The 27,515-nt window shown below is 40.9% G+C and overlaps 1 protein-coding gene across 1 annotated transcript; it reads right to left on the reverse strand.

Moving 5' to 3' along the window:
* Positions 1–392: 392 nt before the first annotated feature.
* CAPN3 (calpain 3) lies at positions 393–27,410 on the reverse strand. Its single transcript, XM_027881691.1, has 24 exons — positions 26,812–27,410; positions 21,489–21,558; positions 19,614–19,732; positions 18,854–18,987; positions 18,306–18,474; positions 17,533–17,673; positions 15,019–15,102; positions 14,536–14,621; positions 13,744–13,821; positions 13,151–13,311; positions 12,444–12,613; positions 11,811–11,822; positions 10,484–10,692; positions 9,936–9,972; positions 9,387–9,401; positions 8,121–8,222; positions 7,281–7,358; positions 6,535–6,592; positions 5,866–5,930; positions 4,779–4,847; positions 4,120–4,198; positions 2,473–2,589; positions 1,947–2,005; positions 393–1,336 (listed from the first exon to the last, which is right to left on the reverse strand). Exons 1-24 carry the CDS (start codon positions 27,103–27,105, stop codon positions 1,310–1,312), a joined length of 2,433 nt encoding a protein of 810 aa, XP_027737492.1. The 5' UTR covers positions 27,106–27,410; the 3' UTR covers positions 393–1,309.
* Between the last annotated feature and the right edge of the window lie 105 nt (positions 27,411–27,515).

Raw genomic sequence — 27,515 nt, forward strand, 5'->3', positions numbered from 1 at the left:
TACTTTTCACCACTAGAGAACTAAGTAGAAGGTTATTCTGACAAAATGTGGTCCTTTTTGCACATTTTGGTTTTTCTTCCATTTTTTTTTTAATTGAAAAAAGGTTGGCCACTTCTGAAAGCCTGTCATCCTTTAAGCTGGTAACATGTTTTTTTTTTTTAATGCTTTCAAGGATTAAACTGGCAAGTGTTTGAGATATTAAGCTGATTTCACACTTGCCATAAAACTCGAAAAGCTGCTTTATATTCAGGAGAATGATGGAAGAGTGTTCAATGTTTCATCTTCATCTCTTCTTTCAAAATACAACCAAAAAAGCTTAGGCCAAAATCCAGTTGTTTTTATTTTTGGTTCAGTTAAAGTAATTCCACTTGCACATTGTAATAATATTTTCAAAGTGGTCATGCTGATATTGTGTCTGATTCTGCAACAAATCACCTCTTTTCAATAAAGAAACACAGAGTACTGTTGGGAAATAGGACACTGGGGGGTGGAGGAAATATGTGTATGTAGATAAATAGATTTGTATGTATAAGAGGTTTTCTACCTTGAATGGGAAACAAGTTTCTCAAAGTTATGGAGAATGCAGTTACAATGAAAAACACTTAGAATGTCCAAATGTGTTATTAATATCTCCTGGGGGTACTAAAAATGAGAGCAATTTTCTCTGTTCTGATAGTTTTGCTGAGGCACTAGATTGAGCTGTACTTTGATATTGCAGTCTGTCGTTCTTACTGTCACATTTTTAGCATAGCAGAGATCCAGCTGGCACAGCCTCATCTGTAACAGTGTGATTAGGATGCATACTAATAATGTAATTAGCATAATCTCATGTGAAATATTCAGTAAATGTTAGAAAGAGACTGAAAGGATAATACCAAAAGCAGAGCACAGAGAATGACTAATTACAAGGTGGCAGTAAACACCTCTCTGACTTTCACAGTTAGATACAGCTCCAGTTTCACCTGACTTGAGGGAAAACCTTTCTAGTTGTCAGCACAAGCAGAATAACAATGTATGCTCCATGTCTTTACCATGCAGAGAAAGCTTAATTCAGTCATCAATAAATTAATCCTTGTTGCCCAAAAGAAAAATGTCAGGATGCTATAAAAGTAGTTACAGAATGTGCACACTGTTGTGCCTGCTAGTGCATGGTTGCCTCTTTTTCCAAGTGCTTATTCCCATGCACTGTTTATTGTGGCAAGTGAATCCCATAATTAGGAAGTGCTCTTGTTTGCCCTTGGGATGAATGGTGCTCATTACTCAGGAGTCTTGAGCGTGTTCTTGATGAAGGTGGCCGCTGGCTCCGGTGTTACGCGTACATCGTGAGCTGCAGCCACTGAAAGAAGAGTTAAAGGATGGAAGAGTTGTTGGCATCCTCCAAAAAAATTGTATTGAGACACCACCCTCTTCTAGCTTGAAGTTGGCCGCTTGCTGTCACTTAGTATGAAGCACACTGGCAGTGGAGAATTTTTTCTTGAGTCTCTTGCTCGTATTTCTCCTTCTCTTGCCAAAAGTGAAGGGTTTTTTTAATGGTCTCTGTAGCAGAGAACATGCTTTTATTTTGAAACTTTCTAATTCTTCTTAATAAGATTTTTGAAAGGTAAAGAACTATGTTAAACTCCATTATCATTTAACACCATATCACTGTATTTGATCTAAATTGCCTCATAAAAAAATCTCAAAAGTTTCTTGAAGGGCTTTAAAGATAATACGAAGGGTCTGCAGCTGTGACCTTCAGCACCAACTGGGGTCTTACAGGGCAGCTGTTGCTGGCAGATCATGAATGTTTTTTGTGTAAAATTGGTAGCAAAATTTTTAGGAGGTTTTGCGGCCTCTTATCAATTGGATGAGCAGACAAACTCTCTAGAAAGCATGTACAATTAATAATAAAATCAAAACTTAGTATTGTGACACAGTGTTAGAAATACTGGCATAAAGCAGTTTACCTCCAGAACATTGAGCTTTATGATGCCATCTCCGTCTTTATCAAAGGCATGGAATGCCCCTAAAACAAGGAAACAAAAATATATGGAGTACATTAAATTACTGTGTGTGTAAAGATGATTCCCAGATAGCAAACCAAATGGTGTTCCTGTTGTGATACGTGAATTTGCACAGATATTTACTTACGTGGTCACCAAGTGTTCCTGCTGTGTTTTTCCTTAGCTCGTTCAAGGAGAAACACAGAGTTTCTTTTGTGCCTGTATGAGACACCTGTAATATTTTCGATTCCCTAAGCACATATCTTTAATAATACCCTACACAGGCAGTACTGCTTTGAAAAGCTTTGCTGAGAGTATAATGGGGCCCTGAGCAGCCCGGTCTAGTGCAAGGTGTCCCTGCCCACAGCAGGGGCGCTGGGACAAGATTGCCTTAAAGGTCTTTTTCAACCCAAGCCACTGTATGAACCCCTGATTCTGTGTCCGGGGGGAGGAGGGGAGGTGGTGCAGCAGAACTGGGGCAGCCACTCACTGAACATGGCGTCCAGGCGCACGAAGCAGCAGATGAAGCTGTCAAAGTCAATGTTCATGTTCTTGTCTGCATAGCGCATGGTGATGATGTCGTAGAGCTGGTTGTTCAGCCGAAATCCTGCAGAGGAGCAAAAACAGGGCACAGCTGAGCCATGGCCGGGGGAAACGCTGGTGCAGGAGTTGTTTGGCCATAGGTGCTTCCCAGACCCGGCTGGGGCTGGACGGTCCTGCTGCAGCCGCTAAACAAAATGAAGTAAAGCTAAAAGCAGCTTTACTATGTCCAGCTGCTTTCTTAAAACAAGGGTAACATTTTGAAATTATGATTTGGGAGGGCCAGTAGCACATGAGTTACCTCAGGCTGTAAGCATGAAAAGGAGAGCAGCAGACACCAAGATTCTGCTGCTCAGCTGGGCCTGGTGAGAGCAAATCAACAAAAACTGGGTGACAGAAGCACAGGAGGAAGTTTCTATGAAAACACAATTGCACAACGGTAAAAAAATAGACAAAGGGGCAACCCCTTGGTGTGGTGTGACTGAATTGTGGCACTGAATGCTGCAGCATGTGGCCATGCCTCAAAAGGGTCTGTCACAATTTAAGTACAGCTACTTCTCGGCTAATTCAAGGTCATGCACGGCCTCCATGCTGTAAGATCTGAAATGTTTACTGTAAAATGTCGCCTTAGTTCTAAAGTCAGGGCATGAAGGATTTAAATATTTTATTTTTATTTTTTTTACATTGGCAACTTTCCTGGTGAAAATGGAAACCTGGAAAATAAAAATTACCCATATTTCTACTGCAGGAATCCAAATCCAGATTAGTTTTGCCTTTAGGACAGGATAATCACTGATGTTTTGTAAAGTACAAGGTAGCCATGTCTTTCTGTTCCTTGATGTGCCAAAATACTACTGGAGACAATGTGTCACTATCGTCATCCCATCTAAGTTTATAATGATACTACAGATTTTCAGATTAAAGAGGTCATATTGCTCCCTTAGAGACATGGTAAAGACATTTGCAGAGGGAGGCCAGCTCTCCAGGAGAAGAAGCACACCAGTGTGTCTAAGACAAGCGAGAAAACTCAAGTCTCTCTTTACAGGACGAATTTCACTAACTGTAAGTTTTGCAAGAATATTTTCTTCTCATTGTGCAGGTAGAAGAAACTGAACCCACCATGGCTTAGTACCTAAGAAACATTAACATGACTCAAAAAATGTTCATCTGACCGCCTCTGATGCAAACTTGGACACTGACCTGCTCCATCTGGGTTTCAGTGCCTGTACACTTGGGTTGAAGGTTTTCCACTGTTCTCTTGTTTGTTACTTACACAAACATAAAGAATCCACAGCTTAAATGAGAGCCAGTGTCTTCAGCACTCCCTTGTCTCCCTGAACAGCAGGACCCAGAGTAGGAGATCCTTAAAGCAGCAGAGCATCACTCATAGGAAATTTAAAGAGAAGCTGAAGAGATCTGTTTGGCTGGCAAGACATACAAGGCTTGCCATCTGGATATTTGAAAAGCTCTGTCGGTGGAAAGAAGTATTTTATAATTTCTCCAGGGTCTGTCTTTAAAAGGCAGCACTGTGTTTCTGATCTCACCCTGTGATACATCAAACAAAACAAGGGTTTGGACACTGTGCATGGAGAAATACCTGCATCATTGACTGCATTGCGCATCTCATAGCTGTTAATGGTTCCTGAATGATCCGTGTCATAACGCTTGAAAATTTTCTGGAAAAAGAAAAAAAATAAATACACAGTAGTAATAAAAACTTCTACTTCTCTTGCATGTAGCCAACTGACTGGATATGGGATGTGTGCCTCAGGCGCTTGGAATACGCCTTATATTCCTGCTGCTGGGCAGCCTGGATTGTTAGCACAGAGCTCCTCTCAGTCACAAAGTAAAATAATTTAGATCCAATCTGTGGAAACAAAAAAGGCCCTCCCCTGGAGACTCTCCTTGTTTGACTTGAGTTTAAGCTGTTAATCCTTTCTCCTGATTGTCCTAATTAAACTATTTTTGAGGCCTGATTCTCGTTCCCGTCATTCTCCTCCTTCAATTTGTAAGGCTCTGTGCTATTCCTATGGGGGAAGTCTCTCCTTAAGTGCAGGAGCTTTAGAAAGTCAGGCTATTTGCTTAGGCTGTGAAGTAGGATGAAGAGAGACATTACTTTTCATTTTAGAAGGTAATTCACAATATTTTTTTTTAGCCTTTCTTTTTGCTGTAGTGTATGTAGAGAGTTCTGTTTTTCCTACACAACTTTTGCACTGCAGAAGCTGTGAAGAAGAATGGTGTGAATACCAGCAATACCTGCCAGCTTTTAATCTTGTCCCAGAGATGTTGAAATTCATCAAAATTTATCTTCCCTGAGCCATCTGTCTGTGATGCAAATATTCAGGTAAAAAACCCACAATATTTTTAAGATAATTAAGTCTGCAACTACTGGTGAAGGGATGAATGTGAAAGTGAGTTTGGTATCTCCTCAGCATTAAGAGCTGCCTGAGCTGTGCAGTAAAATATTTGTAACATTTTGGTTATTGTATATAGCATCTTGTTTCAGGAGTATGAAGTACTACTTGTACTTTGTGTAGAAGCAAACTCCAGCCTTGCTTCTGGAGCTATTATAAAAGTACATGAGTAGGATGTTTTAGTGGGCTCTTCTGAAATACCTCCAAATGGGAAGCTCACCCAGTATTTTTTAAGACAACTGAGCTTTACCCTGAAGTGAAGCTCTTTTTGCCTCGCTTTCAAATGAACTGAGGACTTAGCAAAATGTTGACAAAACTATTTACAAAAATGTGTTTAGGCTCCAATCATTATGGCTCTGGCTTGTAGTTACAGTTTTGTTCAGGTTATTTTTGAATGCACCTATGTCCTCTCAAAATCATGTGTTATGTCAAACTGGAAAACAGAATGATGTTGTAGCAGAGGTAACCCCATATGGCATGTTGTAGTGTGTTTTGTTACATTTGTTCCATGACAATTTCTATATGCATTGCATGTTGAGCGTACAGTAGAATATGTAATACATTATAAACTCAAGGAGAGAAATATAGTAAGTTTGTTGGCAAGAACTGTAATTATGTCGGGTTTGTTTAAAAAAAAAAATAAATCATGCTTTAGTACATAAGCTGGCTAGTCCCTGGTACCTAAGGAAGAGTATCATACTGACTTGTTTATTTTGTAGTTTTCTTTTTTGGAATATATTTCTCTGCCAACTACATTAATGTTGAGATGACTGGAATTAAAATGTAGCCAAACCAGGAATGCTATGTTATCTGACTACCGACTACAATGTGCTGTTTTGCTTTCCTGGCTTACTAAGTTGTGTGTGTGTTGGTGAGAAATAGTGAACTAGTGTGGTTTCAAGCACTCCTTTTTCACCAGAAAAGGATACATCCATTAAAGCAATCATGCTGCGGCAGGATTCCAATTCAAATCCTTCTGACCTTAGGTCCTTATCTGAAATAAATGATCCCAGATGAATATAGGTCATGCAAATCAGCAAGTGATTTTCCTCTCAGGTGCAACTCTAATCAGAGTAAAAGCCAAACCTACTTCCTTCATCCAGTAAGAAACAAGTGTAGAAAAATATGAAAAGACTCTTAAGTAATGTTACTGCCTGTGAATTGGAGATACCTTTCTTGACTTGTTATATACAATAAAAACCTCTGGAAGACTCTAAACTAACTTCCAGGTTACTAAGCAAGTCCAGGGTCTGTAGGCTAAAGTTTTCTGAACAGGGAGAAAGGTCTGTCTCTCCATTAGAAATTTTTTAAAGGGAATTTGCAGACTGCTAAAAATGCTGAATTGTTCTGTGTGGTACTTCCAATGAACACTTGCTCATTTCTGAATTATCAGTACTTGATCACCTGTAGAGATCATCTCTGTGAAAAGTTCAGCTTGCTAAAGTCATGAATGCAATGTCCGTGGAAGTGTAACTAGGAAATTTCTGAGTTCGAAAACATAAATATTTTTTAGAGTGAAACTCAGCGGTGGGGAGTTATGGTATAACACAGATTTTTTTTTTTTGTTGAGGCTTAGTAAAAAACATGCTCAAACTCACGTTTTTTTACGACGTTATTGAGAACATTCCTAAGTTCCTCAGCATTGATCTCCATGTCCTGATGGAAATGTCATGAGATATAATTGATTACAATGTTCTTTACTTATCAGATAGTTTTATGGATGAATGTGCTAAAAGTATGAAGTATTTGGTCACTTTCCAGTATGGCACATACATGTCTCAAACTAGAGACATGTTCTAGTTCATATAAACATTAGTCCAAATCTTTCTTGAGGCTGCAGTACAAGGTAGGTCTCAAGTTACCATATAATGCTTATCAAACTACAACTAGAAGAATGACCAGTAATTTCAGTGTATAAGACAAACAGTGAAATCCGAAAATCTTTGTATCCTATTTGCAGCCTATTGATTTATGCAGTTCTTTCATCTGTTTTTACCTTTAACTTTCCTTGTTAAGCGTATACAGGAGGGCACTGCATTTCTAACCTGTTTATACTTGCTGTGCAAAACAGCATCTTGTAGTAGGGACAGACGAAAAAGGCTGAATTTAAATGAGGCTCCCTCATACACAGTGGGAATAGCTTATACCTACATATAAGGATAGCTGTATGCTTAAGGGGGTTTTTATTTGATTTTACTTATCCTCAAATCTCAAAGAGAATTTAATGGAAGGAAATTCAAAGCAAATTTTAATATTCAGTGATTTGAATCCATGAAACAGTTGATTTAGGTGCTGTTGTGTCTAGCCTGCTTTGATGGCAGACAGGGATCGGTTGCATACTCACATCCCCTGCAATCTGTCGGAAAATATTCCTGAACTGTTTTTGCTCTTCACTTTCCTCATGACGTTTTGCTGCAGAACGCTGAAAAAAAGCCAAGCAAAGAAGAGATACCCAGTGGGGAAGAGAAAGGGCCTGGAAGGCCCACTCGCCCTCACATAGGGCATCATCTTAGTGAATCTGGAGCCCTTTGGAGGAATGGGTTGTCCTCCTCTTCCTTTCCCTATTTTTTGGCTAATTCTGTTAAAACTGTCAAGTACTTATCTTCATCCCATTGTTCTCTTTTCATTGCCAGTTATCTTCTTATTTTTTCTTTCAAAACATTGCAAATGAGAAGTTTGGAGCAGAAGAGCCATATCATAGAATCACAGAATGGTTTGGGTTGGAAGGGACTTTAAAGATTATCTAGTTCAAACCCCCCCTGCCATGGGCAGGGACACAATATCTGCCTTATTGCCACCCTGTAGGCGATAAACAACCAGATGAGAGCTCTCTATAGTGTGGGGGCCCGTTGCTGGAAGCATATAGCATGTGAGGCAGAAGAAAACAATAAAGCTTTCTCAGACACACGCAAAGGACAAGCCAGAACTCTGAGGCTGAGACTAAAAAAGGAAACTAGGAAATTAGATGTAACAAAGTTAATTTCTTGGGTTAGTTCTTGGTTTTTGTTTGTCTAAATGCAGAGGGAAATCCACATAAACCAGATGCAAGTTATACTAAGATTTGATGAAAAGCTGTTAAGTATCTTAGGACACTTCTTTGACCCATTCCTGTGTTCTCCCCAGCCACTCTTTCATGCTAGCCAGACTAAGCCCTATTTCCCCCTTTGCTTTTTGCTGCAGAAACCTTTTTCTCATCTACTTGTTTTTTTTCACCATCTTTGTCAGCATCTTCATCTGCTTTCAGCTCCTTATTGCTGTTCGCTCTGTCGGAAACAAAGATGATAGGCTGGAAGAAGGAAGAAAGCGAAATAGAAATAGAAATTACACAAGTAGTGGAAGGGATAATATTTGGTGACAACCATTCCGTGGCAAAGTGCATGCAGCAACAGCTCCCACTCCTGAGAACACGATCAGAGAAGCCAGATCTCAGAATGAAAAAAAGAAAGAAAGAAAGAAAAAAAAAGCTGAAGGAATCTCTGAAGTTACTGCTCTCCTCATGCTAAAAATGCTGCAAAAGTCTTTTTGCCAAATAGCACAATTTCTGTTTCTAGCTTTTCTTTTCAGAAAGCCAGTAACCGTTTGAATGTATTTGGGTTTTGTTTGTTTGTTTTTCAATTGGTAGGGGTTTGGGGTTTTTTTCCATTTTTTAAGCAAAATAAGCTTCCCAGATTCTCATTAGTTAAACTGATGAGCTTGCCCATCTCTTTGAAGGGCAGTAATACTGAAAACAAATAGACTGTGAGTCTTACACAGAAAAGGAGTTTTTGTGTAGGAGCTTGTTAGTTATGTGAAGCATGTTTTTTCTCTTTCATGTATTGATTCTTGAAGCAGTCAGCTGTAAGCAGCCACGTACAATTGTCCTGGTTTAGTGCACTTAAAGCCAAAAAACTGCTAAAATATGTGAATGTAGAGTACCCTAGAGTGTTAATTAAAATCAACCTGTCTTGAGATTGAAATGTCTGATTACATTTTCAAGGTCTTAAATGTGTTGTGTAGAATCACAAATAGAATCCTGGGCTTTGGTGAGCAGAAACTTCAGGAAAAGGAAGTAGCTGCATTAGGCAATAGAAAGCAAATTGTGAGGGCACAAGTCTGAAGAAGGGGTGCTTTTCACTAGCAAGGGGTTTCAGGGTGCCTGTGGAGGGGAAGGAAGGAAGGGCAGTTCGAGCAACCCAGAGAATGAGGCTGATAAAGCTGAAAAGTTTCTGTTATTCTTTTACCACCTCTTTGAATGAGAGGGGTATATGATGCTAATGCTATTTCATTAGAATCCAGTGTAGGAAGACAAAATCTTTGCTGCACGCAAAGGGCCTCATATCCAGTGCCCTTCATTAACTAAATCAGGTTCCAGATGCAGAGAAATTATGAAATCAAGGAACTCTGCTCCTGCTGCATGCATTGAGTGTGCTCTTTGCCTTGCTGGCACTTAGCACATTGTACAAGTACCTACCTTGCCCTTTTTCTTCTGTAGGAAAAGAGACAAAATCAAAAAGAGTTTGATCAGATTATGCAGAGCTGATGGTAAAGTTGTATTTTTTTTTATCTTTCCCTTTCTCATATTAATCTTTCCCATTCCTATATTCATACAAGTTTTACCATTTCCTGTGTTCAGACAGCTTTCAAATCACCAAAAATGAGGGAACAGGCACCCACCAAGAAATGGCAGGACAGACATTGAAAAACCATAGCAAAACCATGTCACATCTCATCTGGAGCTTTGTCCACTTGAATAAAATCTCTACCTTGAGCTCTGACTATTCCTTTTCTTTTCCCCAACTTCTGTGCTCATAGATCAATGATATCTGAAGTGGCAATTCAATTTTGGTCTGACCAAATCAGAAAATAGTGTATACAAAGCAAGTGTCAATAAAAGTATCTTGATGATAAAGGAGCTGTCATGTGGCTGCAAATGGTTTCCTGCTGTAGGTTTCCCTAGATGTGGTGCTCCTCCTCTCCCTACCCCTATTCATACACAAAAGAGGACCAGGACACTACTTACCAGTGGACGCTCTGCTTCAATCATGTTTTCAACCTCCCTAGTAGAAAGCAGAAAGTAATTAAATCAGAAAAGAGACTGTTCCCAGTGTTGCTTGTAGGTGGTTTGTAAGTAGCCACTTGAACTTTTGGAACAGCCAGTGGTGTGGGCTGGTTTCAAGCATTACATCTCCAGGCTCTAGCTGTAGCTTTTTCCTAGTTTAAGCTGAACATCCCAAGTGCCATTTCCAGGAGGGCTGCTGCCTGATATACTCCTGTAAAGAGCCTTGATTACACTGAACTGGAAGTAAAACAGAAGTTTTTTGGTCTTAGTAAATGGCTAATGGTTTCCTTACAAAGGACATCCTGCAACTAGTAAGCTTCTCCAAAGACAATTCAAAGCAGATTCCTGTTAGACTATAAGGGAAGCTTGGGGAAATAAGTTTGCAGCTTGGAGTTTCTAATGAGGTTAAGAATATAAAAAGCAGGGTGCAGCAAACTGGTAACATGACTTTAGCAAAGTAGCAAGCTGACCTCCACCTACATGACCAGATAAATGGATCTACAACTTACTCTGAAAGACTTCTTTTCTCTGAGAAGACCCTCAGGATGAATTCTCCCTCCTGGTGGGGTTCATATGTAGATGGGATGATGACGTACTCACTGGGAGGTAACCGGAAGCGCTCAGAGATTTCTCGCATATTTATGTAGGTCTTACTTCTGGCTTTGGAGGCATTGTAGAGGAAAAAATCCTTCTGCAGGTGGTGCTTAGTACCATGCATCTGCAGAACAAATGAGTCAGTTTGTCTTCAAGGAAGTCTTGCCCATTCCCCAGATGGTTTGCCATGTGGGCAGTACATGGCTGGGACAGGAAACAAAGGAAGCAGCAGCTTAGCAAGTGGGGAGCTGATGAGTGATGATAGCCGGTGGCAGAGAGTCTGTCACCTCTATACACCTGCAGAGTGTATGGCTGACTTCTGCTGTGTAGGCACTTTTATTTGACTGTTTTGTTGGATGCTGAGTTGTGTGTAACCAAAGTTCAGCTACTTTCCTTGGAGGGTGATATGGCAAGGAATGGTGTATGCAAACTCTTATATGCAGAGTGGTAAAGTGAAGATGCTTTCACTGGAAGCATGTCCTTGTCTGGACAAAACATGAATTCTGTATCTGCTAAACAAACATGACAGTCAAACATTGCATTGTTCAAATATGAAAATTAAGTTCAAGAATTGTGGGTTAAGAACACTTGCAGGATATTTTCGCAGAAATAACCATCTGTAAGATAGTCAGTAAAAACAACATTCAGACTGTCATTTTCGTGTTTTCCAAGTAACAGAGCCTTCAGTTGAGCTTGTTAGCAAAACTTGTGATGCCAATTATTTAGCTACTGTCAGGCTCATAAAAAATGTAGTCTGTATACTTTTAATAAGCTTTCTTCAATGGCTGAAAATACCATTAATTTTCTAAAGAAATTCTAAGACTATAGAGAAAACATTGTGACTGCAGAATATAGGAATTGGCTTTATTTTTAAGAGGAAATGGAAGTGGTTTAGGGTGGTTCTTCATGGAGTGCAGAGAGGCAAAATGCTCACTGGCACTGCTTCCTGCAGCCCATGCTCACTGACCGACTGTGCAAGCAATGGGCAGGTCTCTACAGAGTAGAAAAGGGCTGAGGAAGAGGTGCAAGTGAAAATGGGGTGCAAGTGAGAAAGAACTAAAAATTACTCACAAAATGTTACTGATAAACACTCAAAGCAGAGAGGTTAGCAGTTTCACTGCTGTTACATCCCTGATAACAAACTTGACTGGACAGTCTCCTGCTGACTTACAGAGAGGCACTACAGTAACACTAGCTGTGAATATACACCAAGATGTCAATCTGCCTCCGTTCTGCGCATACCTCTTTGGGCACCTTAGGGAAAAACAAAGAAAAGAAACAGTCAGAGCTGCTGGGTGAGTCCTCTTGTTTATAGATCATGCAGAAGGGCATTCACGTAGATTTCTGGGGACATAGACAGAAATCAAAATGCCCCTAGTTAGATAAGGAATTTCCCTCTTTCATTTTAGGTTTCTTGGAGTGTACATAAGATCAGCTAAGATCTGAACTAAATATGTTTGTGCAAGGGACAAACTGACCTTTTCATCAGGTCAGTAGTAGGGACAGGTTAATTGCTATGTATGAATCTTGGCTATCTGTTTCCTTTTTTACACTCTCCTGCCAATAAAATGTTTAGTTTTAGAAAGGACGAAAGGAAGATTGAAGAATAAATGGGAAAGGATATGTTAAAATCTGGCATTAGGTCACTGTAAGAGCCTATAAACTATGTTACTTAATTGATGGGGTAAACCCTGAGGTTACTATGGTACAAATAGTTACAAATACTTGAATTTCCTTCCTTACTTCCAGGTTTTCCCTCGCTTCCTTGCAAAGCAAAAATTGCAATTTTTGTAATCAGCCTGAATGATTCAGTGACTCTTGGTAAATGCATACTGTCAGGATTTGTGACCACTGTGTGACCAACAGAGCTGGTACCTCATAGATGGCAAAGCCAATGGTGTACAGGTTGGCTCCCAGCTTGCGCTCTTTCCTCCTGTTTTTCTGCATCAGTGCGACAAGGAAGCTGCAGATAACCTCTTCATCCTCAGGATCATCATCTTCCTCCAGGAGCTTCAAGCGATACTGGGGATTGGTCCAAAATGTATCTGTGAAATCCCACCAACAACCCCAAGAAAACAGGTTTCTAATGATACTTACAATCAAATAAAACTTTTAAGTTTCCTGCCTGTGGCTCCTGAGGGAAAGGTTAAAAATGGGCTAAGACATGGATGGGTTTTTTTACATGTTATGGCTTTTACTTAGTTCTAACAAAACTCCAAAGCAAAGGAGGATATATGAAGAACTGTCATCTGATAAACTTCCAAAGCCCCTAAAACTATCACTAATCCGCTACAGTGGATTTCCCAAGTGAAATCTGTTAAAGTGAAATTTATCTCTTTTACTTGGGGCACTGTGGAGTGTTGGAACAATGATTTATCTTCGCCAGGGCTGCCTTTTGGGCTCTTATGATGTTCTGTCACAACATAGTGACAGAAGATTTCCAGCTACCTGTTGCCTTGTCCACTGAGGAAGCAAGGCTTTTTCTGTGGCCAAGTACTGATCAGGCTGTGATATGACTTAGCCTTTAGGATCTAACGTAGTCCCCATCAAAGAGGCTGTATCTCTCAAAACCCTTTTCTCACCTGGATAATTGCGGCAACCTCCAGCTGAGCAGCCTCTCACCCAGCGCCCTTCGTTGACTGATACGGTCCAGGTTTGGAATTTATCCACTTCCAGGGTATCCGGTGTGAGGTTACAGATCTCAAGCTTTGTGAAGTGCCTCAAGAAATCTTGAAATGGCATCCTGAAGGAATTGAGGGGAAATTGAACCCAAATAGATTTACATGGTGGGCAGTTGTCTGAAAGACCCAGCTGGAGGAGGGTGACCAACAGTACTGTCAGTATTCAGACAAGTTTGGAGTGGGAGTGCCATATTTTCCAAATACTTTTGATCTGCTGGTTGGTCACTTAACACAGGTATAGCTCCAAACTCAGGGAAACTGAGCTGAGAGGATGGTATGTAGGAAGGGTGATGGAGGGTTTGTGGAAGTGTAGTGTAATTAAACTGCTGGTGGCATTGAATAATCCCTGGTGGGAGAATGAGGAATCACAGAGCATGGCTTATTGGGAATATGAAGGGGAGCAGGGATCACTGCAATGGTTTTAGCAGATCTGTAGTACTGCAATGTGATTCATTTCTCCTAGAGAAGCACAGGTTTTTGACTGATATTCTCACCAGAACTCCCCATCCTCCACAACCTTGTGCTGCAGGCGGATCTTTTCTGCTTCGTTAACAGAGTTCCACTCCTCTGACCTTCAAAGGAGTAAACAAGTTAAGCTGTGATTTGCTTTCATTATAAATACAGCTCTCATTAAAATTTCTACACTTCACTGTAAACATCATAGAGAGGAAAGACAAGAGTCACCTTGCTACATCCACATAATTTTTTAAATTGTGAGCTTTGCAACTGTTTGTTCTCAATGCAACCCCCCTGTCCACATGCTCAAATAAAAACCAATTTCTCTCTGCCTTCTCTTCAGACTTCCTCTTAACAGCTCTCAAATATCTGCTGAATTGTGCCAATTTTATTTAGCTTGTAGGAAAAGGTGTTTCCAGACTATCATTGTTGAGGTAGCTATTGAAATACCTTTTAGTAAAACACACTGACATCTTGCTTCATTCAGTTCTTTCATAACTTAAAAGATTTTTCTATTGTCACATCTTGTTTCTAAAATGGACATTACTGAACTTGATTGACAGTAAAATCAGATTTAATGTGCCATTATACTGGACTCTCTCTTCATTTCCATTCTTAAAGCCCCTCTTAACACCTTGTTTTAACCTTAACACTCTTTTTTCAGCTTCATCTAAGCACTCAACTAAAATCGACTTCAAAGTGCATGTGACAAAATGACAACAAAAAAAATTCAGATACCTTATCATTGAATGTTAGCGTCATGCACAAGCTCAAGGGCAAATAAAGCTGCAACTTTTTTTTCAAACCGCCTGAAGCTCCTTTTTACTCACTTGTCACTCCAAGGTCCGTTCCATTCGACCTGTCCCCAGGGGTTTCTCAGCCGTACCAGACGTAATTTTTCCCCTTTAAATACTGTCTGTTTGAAAAAAGAATGCAACAAGAAAAGACTGAGAGGTTCAAAAGAAATATTCTGCCTTTCAAATTGCTTATACCAGCTTCTCCAGTGATAGTGCTTTCCTGGGCCATAGCCCAGCCTGACCTGCTTGGGGTGAGTGCAGGTCAGGCTGTAAGATCAGGAGGTGGTGGCTGTGACCACCTTTGCCCAAGCAGTGCAATATCCATTTCCCCAGAAAGCAAAAACTTATATAGGTTTGTTTCTCCGCAAGGCATTCACTTATTTGAGTATAAATTTTGTTTCCTTCACCTGTAATTTGTTTTGCTTTTTACCCCTCTCACAGCTTAGCTGAGGTGCACAGTGCTAGGCCAGTGCAGATTACAGCTCCCCACAGCTGGAGGAAAGGGACTGTACGTACCTCGTCCAGAGCTGTCACAGAGTAGGCATGACCTTTGACGAGCCCGCAGGACATCCGGGTTTCATACTGCATTGGCACTATGGTCTGTTAGACACAAGATAAGAACTTGTAGGAGTCATGCAAAGCTCAGTTGGCTGCTCTAAGGCAGATACTGCCACCCAGGGCTTTTGCAGGGAGGGTGACACTGTTCAGATGAGAGGACCTTTTGGCTTGTTCTCCTCTCTGTGTTTGTCAAGGTGGTCGAGCTTAGTGCCCATAGAATTCATGTTGTTGGTTAGAAAGGAATGAAGCATGAACTAAAAATGGAAAAAGTTACTATTGACTGGAAAGGACATTTTGTGGCTAATTTCACCTTTCTGTAGACTACTGCTTTTTGCACTCAGAACATGGTAGTATATAGCATGCTTAATCAAAGTAATTAGATTTTCCTGTTAGTAGGACTATTCAGCCTTTTCTAGGATAGTATGTTCTTGTACAGCTTATTAAGGTTATTACATATGAACTGGAAACATCAGAGCAAATCAACATCTAGAATACTTTCATCTTTACACGTGGCTATCTTATCACTATGACATTTAAACACCCTATTAATTACACTATTCCTACTAACTGACACTATTATTTTACTTAATTTCCCATGGAAGCGGCCACTTTATTCCATAACTTTTAAAATCCTCATGATTGAATTTTTTTCCATCTGACATTCAGGAAGGGCATAGCAATGTGTTGCTCAGACATAAATACATTTGTTGTCTTAGTAATCAACTTTTAGTGTTTCTGATAGATTTTTACTTGCAAATCTCAGAACGCTGTTTATCTGAGAGATAAAGAGAGCAAGATGACAGATGCACACAGGTTGCTGTACTTGTAGGAGAGATCACTGGTATCAGTTGGAGGGGAAGGCCCTACTACGCACATGTGGACCACGTGCAAAACGTCCCCTCCTCTGTTGTGTCTGTTGCTGACACATGACTGCAAGGCCCTGCCAGTAACTCTGCCATCTCTTCTTTACACATCTGATGGCATGAGAAAGGCAGGGCTGGGAATAGAGGAAGAATTAGTAAGGTCACACAGATACCTTCTCAGCTTGCACAGGGAGAATCTCATCCAAATATTTCCTGGCTGTCGCAATTATTTTCCATTATTTCACTTCTGCTTCTTTTTTTTTCTTTCCCTTGATCCTGTTTTCATACTTTTTATGCCTATAGCCTCAATTCTATTTCCTTTTTTCCTAATTTCTATCATGTTGGTGCCATCATTACTTGTCAGAACCCCTTTCTCTTCTTTCTGTTTGAGAACATTAGCTTCTGATGTCCTGGATCCCTTCTCAAAGAGCAGGCTTCATCTGCCTTTTTCCATCAAGAATCATGATTTTTTTTTTCTGATGCTGGTTCAGGAATATGTAATAACCAGCAGCACAACAGCGTCTGGGGCAGCAAATATAGAAAAAGTTTTGCAATCTTCTTTCAGTAGGCAGTCGCTGCGGAGGAAGTTCTCCTCCCAGACATGGGTGGTTTGGACAGCCATGCTTGCAAAACAAGACAGTCATACTGTCATACTGAAGAATTACAGCATTTCAGTTTTTCAGGAAGAACTAAATATGGATATGAAAAGAGGAAAAATCAGCTATTTCAGCTGTAAATTCAGAAGAAAGTTTGCACAACCAAAAGTTTTAGGTGATGTAATTGTGGAGAATTTTTGTTTGGTTCACCCCCGCCCTCCTCTAAAGCAAGGGATGTAATTTCATTGTCATGGAAATGCAGCTCCCTAAAGGGCAAGGTATGACAGAGAAGGAGAAGGACTCTAAAGATTTGAAAGCTTCTAAGTTTCCTGATAAGGGATTTTTCTTAAATGGTTTTAAAATCCCCCCCTTTATTTTGCAAGATATTTAGGTATGCTGGAGTAACTTTGTATTCCATCACACATATAAAACTCAACATGTTTTCCCTCTTCCTTGTTGGGCATTTTAAATGAGGACTTTAATGGCATAATGTAAAAGGAGCATCCCTAAAGCATTCTCCTCCATTTGTGGGCAGAGCACTCAAAATAAGTTCACCAAGTGCTTTTGTGCCTGGAGTGAGAGTTGTGCAGAGCTTGCTTTTGGTCTCTTTCACATTCCATGCACACTCAGGGATCTTGATCTTTCTTTCACATTCTACACACAGGAATCTTGTTCTATTCTAGTACTTTACATTTTTGTTCTCTCACCCCTGTGCAAGAGAGGGACTTGATAAAATCCATGAATAATTTTCTTTTTCTGGAAATTATAAGTCATTGCCATGAGTCAACAGCCCTTTGCCTCAGTATCAGTGAAGCCCTTTAATATCAGTCACTGTATTTGAAAGCACTGAGGTCTTTTAACACATATGTCAAACAGTATCCATAAGAACATTTCTTTAGTGCTGAGATAATTCTGGGAAGCCACACAAGGTTTTAAAAGCGTAGGTTATAAGTTTCTCTAACGGTTTGTAAATAAAAGCACTGTGAAGTCAACTGCTTAGGAGACATACGAACCCAGGCTGGCCTCTCATCTATCCCCTGGTGGTCTGCAGTGGGATGAGCCATCTGTGCATTTTCTAGATTCTTCACCATGCGAGCAATGAGTTCCCCAATGTCGCTCTGAGGAGCTGATCCATAGGAAAAACCCAGGTTATCCTGGCACAGAGAATGGGAGAAAAGTATCATGCAGTAAGATGAGGCAGGGAGAGAGAAGAGAAAGGGTAGAAGAAAGATGAGTGGTAAAAGATAGCTTAGATTACTTCTCTTCTTCCTTATGATGTCCATACTTATCTACACTGGTCAATAGCAGCATTTGTTCTCCCACCTTTACTGCAACATCACATTCCATAAAGTATTAATTATGTAACTTTTAAAATTACCACAATAAATCAAGGCAATCTGAGGCCACGTTGGCAATAAAAGGTTAATTTCCTAAGTATTTGCACACTTAGCATCTTTGACATGAAGATTTGTGTCTTAACAGAGTTGCAGCACTCCCTACTAATCTCATTTCACTTGGTGAGGGTACTGAGGGGACAAGGGGTGCTGGTTTGGCTGATTGCATCCCTTCTCTCCTCTTCCATATTCTGCTTATGTTTATTTCTCTTTTGGCACTTACTATTTGCTAATGGTCTTTAGTGGGGATTATTCCACCTCCTAGAAAAGGATGTTTTCTATGTGGCCTAAACCAAGCAGTTCCAAAGGTGGCATATATTTGGTTATGAATGGAGAGGTCCCTCTCCTCTACCGTTTCTTATGGCTTATCTACAAAATTCATATGGACTCACATCAATGGAGCTGGCCATGAGGGATCCTCTGTCAATGGCATGTTTCATGATTTTATAAATATCTTTAGGGGCATCCTTTATCTCGTAGAACTCAGTGACCCCTCCGGTGAAGTCCTCCATGGCTTCAGTGGTGTTGCCTCCCTTCAAAGCTTCGTATGACCCATGGACTCTTAGAGAAAAGAAAAAGATTTTCTTTTACACAGATAGAGATAACTATCTATATATTTATATCTGTCTTGTGTGTGTAAAATTACAGCTGTTAGGTAACTCTCAAGTTAAAAGTTTTAAAACATGCCACCTGCACAGATAGGTAAAAAAAAAAAATACGCTGAAACCCAAATGTAGATTTTTGAACGAGTAGCAAAACTTCCTAGAAATTATGCTTTAGCCCATCCCCAATTCTGAGGCATGAGAAGCTATGGAAAAAGGCATTTGTATGTTCAGAGCCTCTCTATGTGCTTGTTTTAAATACTGTGTGCAGTGGTTTAACCACCTCCCCAGCCCGAGCCTTTTGGGGGAGCCCGTCACAGTCACGCATTTTATTTTACTTTGCATAGGCCTTTTCCAGGAGGGCACTCCAGAATTCGTTGCGCTGGGAGGATTTGGTAAAGACCAGCTGGTTGTTGTACGTGGGTAAGCGGTCATCAATGACGACGTCCACCCAGCCTCCATAGCGCCAGAACTGAATAAAGGCAAACAGAAAAACACTCTGGTTTGACTTGGTGCAGGTAGGGGAAGCCTGGCTGAAAAGTCAGGCTGAGAGAAGGGAAATGTGAAGATAGCTGCTTTGTAATGTGGCCAAAACTAATGGGAGGGAGGCAGCTGTACTGAATTCCCCTGGGCAATGCATGCAGGACAGCGAGAGGTCCCTTAAGAGAATCAAGGGAAATGTGGAAAGCAGTCAGTCTTTTCTGAATAAGTTCTTCGATAACTTGTTTTGGCAGATCAGCTGTCTGTGGGCCTAAAAATAGACCCTCTTGCCACCTACCCATGTGTCTGTGCCGGCTCTAGTACTGCATCTGAAGAGTGAGGCAGGGCTGGGCACCTGTTCCTATTCCTTATGCACAGGACACAGCAATCTGCAAATGCCTCCTTGGTGGGTTAATGCTCCCTAATTACTTTTATGGGCTGGTCCTTCCGTGACTGCTCTAATGGAAGCATTTGGCGTAAGGCAATTCAATCCCTTTTCCTCCCTGCTGTCACTCATGCTTCCAAAGAGAGGAGAAGCCAGAGGGAAGAGTGGGCCAAAAAGAGCTGAGCTCCATGTTAGGTAAATACATCTGCTTAGCACTAGACAAAGGGACTCACCTGGAAGTGAAAGATGCCAGCATAGTTTTGTATAAAGGACTGGTCATGAGGTATGACTCTACAGAGTAGTTTTTTATTCAGTGTCAGGCAAGCAATGGCAGCCAGAAACCAGCAGTTACCTGTAAACAAGCAGAAGCAGCAGAGAAAATGAAGGGACAGAGCAACAAGAATCAAAGGGAAAATCTGAGATACTGCAAAGTGACTTGTTAATTCTCAGTAGAGCATGATTCTCCATGTGCTCTGCAGTACTTTAGCACTTTATTTGTGCTTTAGAAATGCTCGTGGGCATTGTTCATGGCTGAGTACATATGTTACACAGATCATGTTCCCTGTAATTTAGGAAAAGCCTAAAATCTGATGAGCACTCTTACCTGCATTAAGATTTCCCTGTCTCGTGTAGCTGCCTGTCTGACTTCCTGCATTAATTCTCTTTTCAAGCTTAGGATAGAGACCAGCTGAGAGATAACTCTCTTGCAGGTGGGGCTCCCTACTGCTGAAGTTTAGACTCTAATTTTCTGCTCTCAAGATAACTCATTGTTCCAATCATCATTCTATGGGGTTTTTTCTTGCCCTTTTCTTCTATTTGAAGTGTCTGCACTGTTGTAAACACTGTTCCCTTTAACGCTTTTCAGTTCCTCCTCCAGATTCTTGTCCAGTTTGCTGCCTCTGTGGGGGCTCTGGGAAAGTGGTTTTCTCCCATAGTACTTCTGTGTTCAGCAGAGGGGGACTCTACCCTAAACCAAAACCTAGCTGCTATTTTAAGAGAGGCTCTAGGGTAAGCTTGCCTGGGCAGTGTGAAAGAGATGATTATATGAGATAGTGAAAACCTGATTGCAGGGAGTTGTAAAAGAAATGTATCAATCTGGTAGAGTGATAAGACATACAGAAATACATAATATGGATATATTTTGGAAAGTCAGCTCTCTCTATATAGCAGTACTATATGGTAACTCCTCTAAGTTATCTATTTCCCCTTATGAAGGATGGGGGTCCACTTTGACCAGGAGTTTTCTAAACTATCCAGTGTCCTGCAGATGTCAAAAAAGTAAACAATGCCATGAGTAGTTAGGGAAGGAATGGAAGACAAAAAAGAGAACATAATATGCATGTAAGTTCATTTGCATCCACACCTTGGCATCTGTGGAGTTCTGGTCACCTCAAAAAGAAAGGCAGTTTTAATTAAATTTAAAAAAGAAAAAGTACTGGGATGGTGATGAGGACACATTAGGGTGTGTTAGCTTAGGAAAAAGATCACAGGAGGAGTTATAAAACCATGAAAGACATGGGAAAGCTGAGTGGGGAAGGACTTCACAAAGCAGTGCAGGTGAGCACTGCATGCATGACTGCTGTAGAGGCATCACTTGTACCTAAGTACAGTATAACAAAGTATCTTTGAGCATCTGAGCTTAAAGTATTCAACATAGTGGTTGTTCATGAGTACAATGCACATTTAGCTAAGGGCCTTCAGAAACTCCTATATGGAAATGACAGGACTAAATACTTGAAGAGATACAACAGTAATTGATTAGATTTTCTCTCAGTCAAATAACTCCTCTTTCTCTTCTATTCTTGTCTTAATATCTTTATCCCTCCTCAAAGTATAAAAGAAGGGCCAAACAGTGTCTTGAAGCACACTTATGACATTAGTTAATGAAAAGCAAAACACCCTGCAAAGCATCTTTCACTGAAAGTTCTTGCCTAGACTGCTACTAAGCAGATATCAATGATTGTTTATAGGAAGGAATCAGTAGATGTGTAGTGGTGCACTGAGACAGAGGATTTCAAATATCATTGTGGAAGAAAAAGAAAATTATCTGAGAGCTAAACCATGTTGCAGACTTTTAGAAGTGCAGAGCTGAAGTAAGAATTTCATACCTAATTCTCCTTGGCAGATATCTGTTCTGTTGGCTCCACCGATAATAAACCGTGGATTCTCGCAGATTTCCTGCAAAACAGAAACAGGTGGATGAGCAGGAATAGCATGCATTATGATGCCTGTTTAGCACAGAAATAAAGGCAGTGTTAGAACCTTTTCCAGTAGGATAACTTGTGGATATCAAAAACCTCTTGCACAGTTTTCATCTGCAGAGTTTCACTATGAAAATGTTTTGGAAACTGGATGTTCCAGACTTCAGACAGAGTTTTCTTCATGTACCTGCAGGGTCTATTAACTAGCCTGGAGGGCTCCCTCTGTACAGGGTGCAAACACATTAAAATGAGAATAGGGAAAAATATTTTTTCTCCACAGTAATGAAGAAAACCAAAATACCGGAAAAGACAGAAGAGAGGGTAGCTGAAAAAAATATCAGGGGACCAGCTTAAATTCTTTTAAAATGACTGCAGGTTTATGGTGTCCAATTTGCAGTAAATAATATGCTGGGGCATTAAAAGTGTTGAAGAATGCACTTCATCAGGAATGAACCCCAGTAGTACTCGTACTGAAAAATTTCCCAGGATCAGATGTAATTACCAGAAATAACTAGTTTCTAGTTAGGAGATTTTATTCTTTTTCTTATGTTGAAGTATTTAATTGACAACGCTGCATTAAAAAATGTCTACAGATATTATCTGTCTCTGAGGTCAGGAAACTCTTCTTTTGTCCTGTGCATAGCAAAACGTATTGGATTTGTCAGTTTTTATACTAGTACAGAATGGGTACAAGATGCTGTATAGGCATAAATAATTATGAAATTTCTGTGGGGAGGGAAGGACTACGTAAGAACTACCAGCAAATGAGGTGGGACTACTGCAAGGTTACAAAGCCCTTTTCTATACGGGACAAAGAACTGCAGAGTATAGGAAAACCAAGGGAAACCTCTCCTACAGATCAAAAAAAGCCCCTGCTTTATCCCATCTCTGATTCAAATACTTGGTATGGGGAAGAATAAAAAGACACAACTTTTGGCCCCATCTCTTATGAGAGTAAGGAAAGAAAGATATGGCAAGCTGAGGACCACTGCCTTGAGCAGCTGCAAACGGGGAAGAAGACAAAGTATAGTACAAGAACCGAATCTACTCAAAGATGTTGGGACTAGAGTGGGAAGGAGAAAGAAGAAACAACTGACATTTGCCTGTGTGGCAGGCTACCTCTGTGTGATGCTACCTCTACAGTCCAAAGGTCTTTACTCATGTCATCGGGGTAGCCATGGCTTTTCCCAGACTCATGTTTCAGGTCTAGTAATTTCCCTTGGCTTAAGCCCACTTTTTTTCTGCTTCAGAGTAATCAGCTTCAATGTAAATATTTAGATTAGTCATATAGCCAGATAGAGAGACCAACTTCCACATCATTTTATTCTCCCCAAGGGAGAGAATGTAGGGATTGTCCTATTATTTTGGGCCTTGGTCAGCTGTCCTGGGCTCCAGTTCTGTCAAGGCAGCTGTTTTGAGATGCCTTCATGCCCACTTGCTTTGTTGAAAATATTCTTCTTCACGTTGCTGTGGGATTCTGCTGAAAACCAACTGTGAGATGCCAAGTTTTTGGTTTGTATTTTTTCCAACTCTATTATTGTATTTTTTGGCTTGATCCTCCTCCTATCGTAACAAGTTCTGAAATACAGCATGCTGTGTTTTAGTTGAAAGTAGTCAGATGGTGCTTAGGTGTTTCCAAATATTAAATGTACAGTGATGATTGTTACTCAGGGCCATTTATTGCATCTTGGGGTCATTTGCTTTGTAGGATGCAAAGGAATGCAAAGGAGGGAATAGTGCAACTGTCATACAGACTGGTTTAGTTATGATAGAAATGCTTTTGTTTCATTTCTTTATGGTGGCCAGGTGTGTTTAGTACACTGTGGGTATGATTTTAATACTGTATTTCTTTAGCTGATCTCCAGGTGTGCTAGTTGTGCTGAGTACAGCTGAAGTTGCAGAGAAAGGTTCCAAGGTCTTTCAGGGCTGAAGTACTCAGTCAGCAGAGCAAGACAAACTGGTGTCCAAGACGCAGGTGGCAGGTCTGTCCTTCCAGTCTTCCTGGCTGAGCAAGGGATTGCTCTTCATCTTTTAGGTCAAGCTATCACAGAGAATCCCAACAGGCTGCACTTCATTGATGCAATGATTCATTTAAAAGTCTCCTCTGATCTGAGTGCCTCTGACTGCCTTAGGATCATCCAAAGGACCTTTGTGTTGCACTGGGTTGATTCAGTTCAGACTGAAATTTCATTACAAAGAGGCAAAGTTATAGCAAGGAAAACAAAGAATCTCAGGAAGAACCAATTAGTGGTGCATGCTGCTTTCTGGCCAGTTGGAAGGGAGCACTGGAAAATGCAAAGGCAGCATGCAACTAAAAATGGCATTTGACCTTTGTTATATTTTCATTACCTTTTCTTCTGCATCAGAAAAAAAAATCTGCCAGGAATACTGTTGCAGCAAAAGGCATTCACTCCTTCAAAATATGCTGTTAATAAACTATGGCATTTCAAATAAATTCCCTGAACTGATCCCACCAAAGAGAGGAAGCCTGCGTAAGACACTTTGTAGCCTCATTCTTCTCCCTTGGTCACTGTCAGACACCAAGCTGGTTTTAGAACTTCTGAGTCAGATTACCCTCCTCTGAAAGTCCTGCCTTGGTGGCACTAAATGTAGCACTTGTAGTGCTACCTGTACAGGCCCACATTCTGTGATTAATAAATTCAAACAGGTTCACATGTGTGCAGTGAATCAGTCAGCAGATCTTACTGATTAATTTTCATTCTAAGCAAAATCCAGTAGTTTGTTGACTTTTATTGTATTCATTGTGAAAAGAAAGCTCCTCCTGGTGATTTTCTTGGCTGCAGAATCACCATAAGGAAGTCATTGAATCCGGCAATTAATGCTGTGACTTGGCTGTGAGGAAGGAGAATGACAATGGTGCATTTGAAAACACAGTGTCATGGCAGAGCCTTCCTATCAACATTTAGTGTCATTAGATCCAAACAGGACTGCAGCAGGACCTCTTAATACTCTGCATTATGTTATAATATAGACTTTTTTTCAGCTCTTAAAGATTGATAACCTCTTCCCTACTCTCAACTGTGAGAAATTCCCACAGGCAGCATAGTTGTGGGAGGCTGAGGTCCTTAAGAAAATGGAGCACAACCCATCACTGAGCTGGATATAACCTGGTGCAGGTTAGAACGGTTCTATTTCCCCTCTGCATACCTAAACCACGCTCATGGGTACTCTGAGCAGAAATACTGCAGAGATGGATCTTCTTGTCTTTACTCAGAGAAACTTTCAGGGCTTTCACTTGGCTTTTGCCTGAATTGAGTATTAGGAGGTCTTCTCTGTGCATTCATGTCGTGGCATGGCAGTCACTAGCTGGGTAGAATTACAGAGGCCTTCTCACCACTCTCATGCCAAGGCTCACAGCTGCCCTGCATGGCAGCTGCCCTTCTGTCAGTGACAGACAAGACCAGTCCTCATGCGCTTGCTGCCCTTGCAGCAGCACAGGCCAATCGTTTTGGGGGGTGGGAGAGGAGGACCTGACCTCTGGGTAGCACTGACTGCAAAGAGAACAGTCTGTAGGGTCAGATGCACGAGAGCAAGGGGTAGCTCTGGGGCTGGGATGCTGGACACTTCTCACCACTCTAGTAATGAATTGCGGGAAAAAATCAAGTCACAGCACAGCCATTGCCAGGGAAAGCAGAGAGGGTCCAGGTCCCCACAGCCCATGTGTGGGAGGGGGAGTTGCTTACACTGGGCTCAGTTTGCATCTCAGCTCATTTTTATTCAACTATTGATCCAAATTTCAAAGTTATTGAAATTACCACTTTATAAGACTATAGTTTATAAGCTAGTTTCTTTCTTTGCCAGAAAAAAAAAAAAAAGCCATTACAACTGAGTAAGAATAGAATTTGCCTATATCTTTACAGACTATTACAAAACATGGCCTGTGCAACTGAGTCTTTACAGATGGTGCTTCACTGATTGCTTTCATCTCTTAGCAAAATATTTTTTAGTCCACTATTACTACTTTATGTTCATTTGACTTTATCAAGGTCTCTTAACGTGTCTATCATATCTATTTGTGTGTACATATTATCAGACAAGTCCTCCTACCAGTGCTATGTAACCTACACTTTCAAAACCTGGGGACAGTCAGAGACCGGCACCAATAGATCAGCACCCAGTCTCACATTGTGGTTGTGGTATGAATGACAAGAAAGGGGACATATTATAAAAGGAGAAAATGTTACAGGTGAGTGAGTCTCTCTTCTTTGGGCACCTGCTGGGTACAGCAGTGACATGAATTACAGGGTTTGTTTTAAAACAAACACACTTGCCAGAGAAGGCACAGGCATCTCTACAAATCAGGCCTGGTATGTCCCCAGCAGGGACAGCTGTCTCTGTCAGGGTCAGGACTGACTGCATAATCTCAGAGCATGACAGTACTCAGCAAGCACAGACTAGAGATTTCTGAATTTCCTGCCTCTGCTCTACTTGCAGCTGGCACCACAGATACGTCAGGTGCCTGAACACTTGTGGCAAAAAAACATCGATAGCTTTGGTTTTGATGTTTAGGTTGTTAAGTCTTAAAGAGTCCCCAGTTTGTTGCTTCTAAATGAATATTAACTACAGAGCTTCCAAGCTTACTTGTTGATGAGTGACTTAAAGAAATGTCTTTGGCTTAAAGACCCCAACATCTGAACCTTCTCAATATCACAGGATTGATCTGTGCATGCACAGTTCTATTAGACAAGTCTGAAGTTATATTGTGCATTTTTTTTTTGGTTTTGTTTTGATGCTTTCTGATATGAACACTTGCAGTCTGTCTGCTCCAGGGCGCTGGCAGTCATGCATTGTACTGCTGTATCACTTCCCTCTCTAGAAAGAGGGAAAATCCTATCCTTTTTAAGATGAGTGACTTATGCTGCATTTAACTCATTTACACACACTTCCAGGGGCTGATGCAGCCATGGTGATGGTAAAGAAATAACAGGGCACACATGCACAGGGCGTAGCAGATGGGGGACTCATTTTGATCCCTGCACATTGTTGTTGTTGTTTCATTCTGGTTTATTGTATTTTAGTCATTATATTCACATGCTCTGAGCTTTCATAGCCCTAGCTAGTTATCTTCCAGGAGAGCTCTAAGGAAATACATCTCCAGTTTATTCTGCCTGCCTCCCCTGACACACACTTTCTTGCAAAAATGTAAGCTCAGAGTTCAATTTACAGAAAAATTTTACAGAAAGAGGCACTCAGCAAACATGTTACTTACATGAGGTCTTTTCCATTCAAACTTGACAGGGCTTTTCTGGCTATAGAAGAGGGAGGAGTCATTTGGTGGAAAATCGGGGTCTTCATAGAGAATGTTCTTCTCCAGGCACTTCCTGTGAAGCTCTTCATAGGTCTTCTCCTTTACGCTGATAATGGGCTGGTTGCGACTTATAATGGCGGAATAAATGCCCCCTGTGCCCCCACCTGCCCCTTCAGTTGTGGTGCTGAAAGTAGGGCTGGGAATCGACCCAGCAGCCGTTTGCTGAGCCACCGCTGCATTTATGGCGGACGGCATGGGAATCAGGAGTAAAGCAAATGCTGAAAGCAAGCAAGATCTTGCAAACTGGAAGGAAATTTCAGAAAAGAGGAAGTTGCTATGTAAACTGTCTTTTCTATCTGTTGAAAGTCTTCTAGTCAAATCTGCAAACCAGAAAATTCCATGTGACTTTTCATCCTCTCGATGGATAGTAGTTTGTCATAAGAAATTGGAATTTATTCCTTGACGTGGGACAAGATGATCTGTTGGCTAAGTCCCGGGTCTGAGTTGTAGTATCTACAGCATGCGTATGTGTCTGCCCTCTGCGTGTAAGTGTCCAGAAGGGACAAGCTTTAACCCATGAAATCTAAAAATAACTATAGGCAAAGAGAGAGGGAAAATGAGAGGGAGGGGGTTAGTGAGATGATGTCAATCATCTGTGCAGCTTG

Source organism: Empidonax traillii, unplaced genomic scaffold, assembly GCF_003031625.1.
Source record: "Empidonax traillii isolate 1590-97213 ecotype Southwest subspecies unplaced genomic scaffold, ASM303162v1 scaffold93:size1158651, whole genome shotgun sequence".
Classification (NCBI taxonomy): Eukaryota; Metazoa; Chordata; class Aves; order Passeriformes; family Tyrannidae; genus Empidonax; species Empidonax traillii.

Excerpts from the sequence above, each read along its gene's own strand:
- CAPN3 (XM_027881691.1), bottom strand. The coding sequence starts at position 27,105 with ATGCCGTCCGCCATAAATGCAGCGGTGGCTCAGCAAACGGCTGCTGGG. Across the intron at positions 19,733-21,488 it reads TATCTGCCAAGGAGAATTAG|GTAACTGCTGGTTTCTGGCT; the intron begins GTATGAAATTCT and ends GCTTGTTTACAG. Across the intron at positions 13,312-13,743 it reads GTGGAGGATGGGGAGTTCTG|GATGCCATTTCAAGATTTCT; the intron begins GTGAGAATATCA and ends CAATTCCTTCAG.